At 35.2% G+C, this 7219-nt stretch overlaps 1 protein-coding gene across 5 annotated transcripts; it reads left to right on the top strand.

The window, feature by feature from the left end:
- Positions 1 to 328: 328 nt before the first annotated feature.
- LOC121265327 lies at positions 329 to 6315 on the top strand. 5 transcript variants are annotated; one of them, XM_041168917.1, is made up of 11 exons: positions 329 to 450; positions 1842 to 2005; positions 2271 to 2452; positions 2558 to 3238; positions 3353 to 3430; positions 4476 to 4800; positions 4879 to 5078; positions 5257 to 5333; positions 5712 to 5813; positions 5893 to 6079; positions 6172 to 6315. In XM_041168917.1, the coding sequence occupies exons 2-11, from the start codon at positions 1843 to 1845 to the stop codon at positions 6286 to 6288; spliced, it is 2112 nt and encodes a 703-aa protein (XP_041024851.1). In that variant the 5' UTR covers positions 329 to 450; position 1842; the 3' UTR covers positions 6289 to 6315. The 5 variants fall into 5 exon arrangements, with proteins under 5 accessions (XP_041024851.1, XP_041024849.1, XP_041024852.1 ...); XM_041168915.1 differs by having other exon boundaries at positions 2253 to 2452; XM_041168918.1 differs by having other exon boundaries at positions 403 to 538; positions 2253 to 2452; positions 2780 to 3238.
- The last annotated feature ends 904 nt before the right edge of the window (positions 6316 to 7219 follow it).

Raw genomic sequence — 7219 nt, 5'->3', positions numbered from 1 at the left:
TGTTAATTCATAATTTAAAAATATAATCTATTTTAATTTAAGAAAAAGCCAAAATATCAATAATTTTGTAGCATAACCGATATAAAAATTTCTCCACTCAAAGTTATCATTAGGGTAATTTCATTTTTTTTTTAAAACAATTCTTTCAAACATCTTAAAACATTCCTAACTATTAAAAAAATATATATAAGTTCTCTAATAATTACTTTCTTAATTATTATAAGAAATAAAATAAAATATCTTAACTGTAAGAGCAAATTCATCTAGTCAATTCTCATTTTCATGTGTATAATATATATATATATATATTATTATGTATATTATTATAAAAAAAAATCAGGTGTGGGATGTGGCGGTGAATATATGACAAAACCCTTTAATTTTAAACCACGGCTCTCGTTCTCGTAGCTCTTGCCATCTTGGTTCCCAATAGGTTTGCTGCAACTCAGAGTATGTCTCCGGTCTCTCTCTAATATTTAGTTTGGTTATTAAAGGAAACAATGCAAGAAGTTTACCGAATGGATTGGTTTGATTAGAAGTAAGAACTACTTTTTATTTTGGCCTTTTTTAGTGGCGGAATTTTATGCTTTTTAGAGTCTTGGCCTTCTTGGTTTTTGAGGTTTTCCTGTTTACTTTCTTTCTCTTTATCTTATTCTTTCATTGCATGCTTGTTTTTTTTTTTCTTTTTTTTTTCTTTAATGTCCGTCTTCTGATTGGTACTTGGTGTTTATCGGTTTATCCACTCTGTACTAAACGCTATTTTGCTGTTTCGCATTTGGCAGTTCTTATGCACGTGATGTTTGTGATTATATTTAATATTTTGCTAATTCTTGATATGATGTTTTTTTCTTAATTTGTATATTCCGTTGGCGTTGGCTGATATTTTGAAAGCAACAATGCGATTCGTCATTCGTACTATTGTTTTTTCCTTTATTATTGGAGATGTTACTTCTTGTGGTATTAGTCAAGAAATGATTAACCTTTATGACGTTCCGAGCTATTTCTAATTGAATCTTCATGAACTGCGTTAGTTGGATGCTATGTGTGTCAGGCTTGTGCTTCAAGCTGAATCCCTTAAAAGCCCTAATCGATTTGTACAAGTTAACACGAAAACCTGGGTTGTTAGTAATGCGGTCATTGAGTTTCATCGTGTCAGCTAGTATACATCCTTTGTACTTGGACCGCGCCTTTTGCTTTTTATAATGAATTTTTATTGCTTATAAAAGAAAAGATCATCTGAGTTTCATTTCTCTACCCTCTAGCCCTTTGATCAGTAATCTAATCATCATCAATTAACTATGCTTAGTGCAATATCTTGTTTTTTCATAATAGTCTGGCCATGGTTAATCTCGAATTTGTTTCATAATCCTTCATGGTTGATCAATATATCCGTAATTCTTCCCACCTTTTCTATTCATTGGTAGTAGCTTGTAGTGTAACACGAATATGGCTCTTGTGTCAGTATTAAGGCCCCGTTTGGATGTTGGAACGTACTGAAATTAATTCAGTTCAATCTAATTTTAAACTGAGTTTAACATCCAAACACCTAACTCTCAAATCACTAAACATCACTCAACTCAAAACTTTTTTACACATAGGACCTACAACCTTTTTCAACTCAACACCTCTTTACACGTAGAACCCACAACCTTTTTCAACTTCCCATAAATAAATCTAAACCCATCTTAACATCCAAACACATCTAAACTCATCTTAGGTGGACCCACAAAACTCATTTCACCATCTCAACTCATCTCAACATCACTCAACATCCAAACGAGGCCTAAAGTCTTCATTTATAATCTGGGTTTCTTATATTGTTTGGCCTCTTTGGATTTCAGAATGGAAACTCAGGCATCTATTGTTAACAAAAGTGTACCTTCATCACCAAATTTGGTGACTGGTTCTTCAGCCAGAAGAAATTTGGGGAAGAGTCACCTTGGCGGGGTCATATTTGGTTGCAAGAACAATACCATAAAGGAATGTCTCTCTAAGCAACTCTTTGGTCAGTCACCTGCCTTCTTTTCATATCTAGCGTGATACGTATTTATTTGTCTTTTATGGATTAATTGCACTACAATGGTAACATCTATTCTTCCCTTCTCTAAGCACCATTGCATCATGTTCGGTAGAACAAGTGAGGCTCGAATTTTCTACAAATTACAAGCTATAAATCATAATAATTTGCGAACCTCGTGATTATTGCTTCTTTGTCAATTTATACGTTTTGGCTCCATTAACTCAGGAAATAGGTTCTTCAAATTTGGCAGGCTTACCAATACTGCACTTTTCATATGTCAAGAATATTGATCCGGGCTTGCCACTGTTCCTATTCAACTACAGTGACAGAAAACTTCATGGAATCTTTGAGGCTGCTAGCCCTGGCCAAATGAATATTAACCCTCATGGCTGGACCACTGAGGGTTCAGAGAGAACAAAATATCCCGCACAGGTATCCTATGAAACTATTTCATGTGGTCTAATTGTTTCAAGTTACACGCTGGGTTTATCAACGATGTTGATCTGGCTCTGATATAGCACTGCATTCTTCATAAAGGTTCAGATACGTATCCGCATGCATTACCAACCGCTGCTTGAAAATCAGTTTAAACCAATAATTATTGACAACTACTACTCTCATACCCATTTCTGGTTTGAGCTAGACCGGGCTCAAACAAATAGGCTCATGTCCTTATTTGCATCTCTAGTGGATGCTCCAAGTTCTTGTTTGCCGCATAATTCTGCGAAGTGGAGAACTATTTTTCAACCTCTTCCCCGGAACAATGCTGGAGAGGAAGGTGAAGAGTTGAATCCACTTGCTTTGGAAATCAAACATTCTAATCCCTCAAGTCAGAAGTCGGATTCTACAGATGTTGCTTCTTCATTTGACGTAGACAGCCCGATATTGGAAGCTCAATTAGATGCAGAGTTAGCCGAACTAGATGAGATCAAAGTTATATTGACTAAACTGAAAGAATTGGCTCTTTGCCATGAACATCAAGACTTGCCTGTGTCGGGTTATATGGAAGATGTTGCCTTCATGAATGGTATTCAATTGGAAGACAAAGGCTTTCAAGGGATGCCAACAGGTGTAGAAGAGAATAAAGAGGATAATCCTCACTCGTCATTTGGTGTGCATGAGAAAAATGAAGAGAACCCCCATCCACCATCTTATGTAGAAGAGAAGAAAGGAGGGAATCCTCATTCATCATCTGAGTGCTGGTCCACCATAACCCAGGTAGTCGAGGATGTCTGTTGTCTACATTTATAAATTCTGATCATGGCAACTCTGTTGTTGTTGAGTCTGGTTTTGTATACAACGTTTCTGATATATTCTTAGGTGTTCATGTAGTTAATTCGAGAGGTGCAAGAGCTAAAGGCTTTTAATGCAGGACAAACTCAGAAGTTTGGCGTTTTGGAGCAGAAGCTGGTACCACCTCGCATGTTTTTCTAGTGTTATGATTTTCCATTTTCTGTATCTGTTCTAGATAGCCCATTAAACTGAAGTTATTAGGAAATTTTTTGAATTTAAAGGTGCCTTTGTAAGGTTGAGTAAAAAAAAGCTATGTACAGATGATTTCCAGCCATAGTGTGGAAAATAATGGCAGAAATTGATTGTGGTTATTATAAGTAAAAAAACAATTATAACCGTCAGGTCCACAGTCAATTAATGCATTATTTATAACCCGTATAATATTTGACAAGCCGCTTAAATTGGCTTGACCAAACTCGAATCTGACTTAGCTTGTTTATTGAATGAGCTGTTCGTTTACATAGAATTATAATCTATTATTTACGACTCTTATAAACTCAAGTAGACTTGTTTAAACTACATAACTTTGTATTTATTATTTTTTGTTCTACTACGATAATATTACAAAAACCCAGATTTGGTTTGTCAGCATTAATAGATAAAATGATAAGATATATAACCCAGATTTATTATGTCAAAATTAAATAGCTCTTGAAAAACTTGATCTCTAACAAAAATGAACCATTCATGTACATAAAATGTAACTCAGTAATAAGCTTGACTCAACTCGTGTTCAAATAAAAAAATTAAACGAATAGAGCTTGACCACCAACCACTCACTCCAAATTGATTCATTTACACCCCTAATTGTAGGATTGATTTGGCAATTAAATGAAATTTTTTGGCCCTCGAACATTGAAGAAGCTTTGTAAAGAACTTAGGGAAAAACTAGTTCTTTTCGTTTAGAAAGCTTTAGTTTAGCAGTTGACATGTACGTTTTGCCCTCTTAACATGAGTTGAGTCTAGGTATTGGAATTTGTAGTTCATATGTCTGTGTCTACACCTTTTCATTTTAAAGTAGAATTATAATCCATTTGTCTACGACTTTGACTTTATGCTATGTTTTCTTTTCCTTGCAACACTCGTATAGATGAAGTGTATGCCATTTTTCTATTTTGCTTCTTTCATGTTTGGATGAACGTCATTTACCATGTTTGTTCAGGTGGTGGCAGAAATGGAAATTCAGCGTTTGAAAGATCATTGTGCGATTTTGGAACCTTTGTCCAATCCTTCTGTGGCATTTGTTAATGAGATGATTATTGATGGACTTGATGAGGTCCATCTCGATCCTAATGAGTCAATATTTCTAATAGGAGGATATGATGGTGAATCATGGTTGTCAGCAGTGAATTTATATGATCCTTCTCAGGATGTGATAAAATCTCTTAGGCCGATGAACTCTGTCAGATCATTCTCCTCAGCTGCACAGCTGAAGGGTGAGCTTTACGTATTTGGAGGAGGAAATGGAAATGTGTGGTATGACACAGGTATGTACTCCTACTGACTAAGAAATGCTTCCTACTGGCATTCAAGTTTTGCTAACATTTCTATCTTCTCCTGTGAAGTGGAGTCATATAGCCCAGCTAATGATCAATGGACCTTGCACACTCCACTGAATCAGGAAAAGGGTAGTTTAGCTGGAGCTACTATAGATAACAAAATATTTGCCATTGGTGGGGGGAATGGCACCAAAAGCTTTTCAGATGTTGAGATGCTTGATTTAGAAATTGGAAGATGGATCTCAACACGCTCAATGCTACAAAGGGTAACAAGTGCTGCTTAGCTCACTTGTTTTTAAGTCACAAATTACTTTTGTTGTTTAACTCAAGCCTCATGCATGATTTTAGGCGTTTTGTGCCCTTCAATGACACTTTTTCTCAAAGCATTATGTTTGTGCAAATTGATCCGAAATTGGTCCTTGGTTGTTTCTTTTATTTTTCCAGCGGTTTGCTCTTGCTGCAGTGGAACTGAGTGGTGTGCTTTATGCTACTGGTGGATTTGATGGGAAAAATTACTTGGAGTAAGATATCGCTTCTTGATTCTAGATTTCTCCCTAAACTTTGGTAGATGTATCTATATGTTCGTATGTGCACGTGCATGAACTAAGATGCATTTATAAGAACGTGTCTACATGTTATTAGCCTTGCAAAACACTCGAGGACATGTGGACACACACTCAAGCAGTTTGTACAAAATTAAAAAAGATAAAGAAGAATGGTTGGGGTATCTACTATCTATGCACATTTATATACAAATAATGTCCTTAATAGTTTAAGAAGACTTTACTCATCAAAAAGAAGGAAAACTAGATAAAATAACTGCATGTGGAACCTTTTCCATTTTTGTGTTATATGTAATTTCTGTATCTAGAGTTGACTGGAATTTTTTACTGCATCAGGTCTGCTGAGAGATTTGACCCCAGAGAACATTCTTGGACAAGAATTGCAAGTATGAATACAAAGAGAAGCTCCCATTCCCTGGTTGTTTTCAATGAGAAATTGTAAGATTTTTCATTCTTACTCTATCAATGACCTTGCATATGGATGTTTGTCTTCATTATGACGTTTACTTTTTAACAGATACGCTCTGGGTGGATATGATGGAACTACAATGGTTCCAAGCATTGAAATTTTCGATCCACGTAACGGTTCGTGGATGTTTGGCGAACCAATGAAAAACCCTAGAGGATATTCTGCTGCTGGTGTTATCAAGGATTCTATCTACGTAATTGGAGGGATTAAAGGTTGCGGAAACATTGTTGACACAGTGAGTTACATTTGCTATAGTTTCTCTCATGCATGATTCCTTTTTTGTCACTTCATTTTTTAACTGCTTATTTTTCTTGCAATATAATACAGGTTGAAACCTACAAGGATGGTCAGGGTTGGCAAGAAACCCACACAAGGGCCGTTGGGAAAAGGTGCTTCACGTCAGCAATTGCGTTCAGTCCTGATACGGCTGGACGTTACTTGTAATTGATCTTGTTTAAATGTACAGAAGAAGAAGAACAGGCTAGCCTTTGAAATAGGGCATTCATCTCCGCCATTGTTTTGCCAAGGTAGTGGGATGGAACTGTACATACGACAAAAATTTTGTGTTCCTTACAATATTTTCAATGTCCTGGCAGCACTGCCCGTTGATGCTCCTTACAACCACTGAACACGAGGAGCATGAACATATCAAAGTATTCTACTCTCTCTGCATACATCATTTTGATATGCCAGTTTATATGTCTCATATCAAAATGATGTGATATGAGATATGTTCAACTAATAAAATTTCCAGGCATATTAATAGTGAATTTGGCCAAAATTTTATTAAAGAATTCATTTTTATAAATTTAGCTAGTCACTTTTCAACAACACCAAATAACGAATTCTCCAAATCTATCACTATTATATTAAAATATTGATTTTGACATTTTTATTTATTTTAATTCTAATTATAATTTAAATATTTAGTCGTTATTAAAAAACTACGCATTAATTTTCTAACGTTGATATTAGATTTTAAAAAAAAAATTGATATCAACTAATCATAATATTGCAGAACTAGAACTTGAAGCATTACAATAATATGCCACATCATTGAAATGATAACTGATGGAGACTGATCACCTTCTATGGTTGAGTTTGGGATTTGAGCACTTCGTGCTTTTGACACGAAGATGAATTTTTTAGAATTGTGAGCTCGAACGAAACGAATAGCACACAGTTTAGGGAATTTTTTATGCCAAAATAATATTTAGCCAACTTGGACTTAACAGATATGGCCAGTGAAAATGATCAAAGTTAAAATTACTATAACTTTGTTGAGTCCACTACAATGAATTTTTATGCAATCTAATTAAATTTTGACCAAAATATAACTTTTTTAAGTCCACTACTAGTGCTCTAAGTAGGCTGA

The sequence above is a fragment of the Juglans microcarpa x Juglans regia genome, chromosome 5D, assembly GCF_004785595.1.
Source record: "Juglans microcarpa x Juglans regia isolate MS1-56 chromosome 5D, Jm3101_v1.0, whole genome shotgun sequence".
NCBI classification, from domain to species: domain Eukaryota; kingdom Viridiplantae; phylum Streptophyta; class Magnoliopsida; order Fagales; family Juglandaceae; genus Juglans; species Juglans microcarpa x Juglans regia.
The sequence above is the reverse complement of the archived record's forward strand: the minus strand, read 5'-3'. Positions and strand labels throughout refer to the sequence as shown.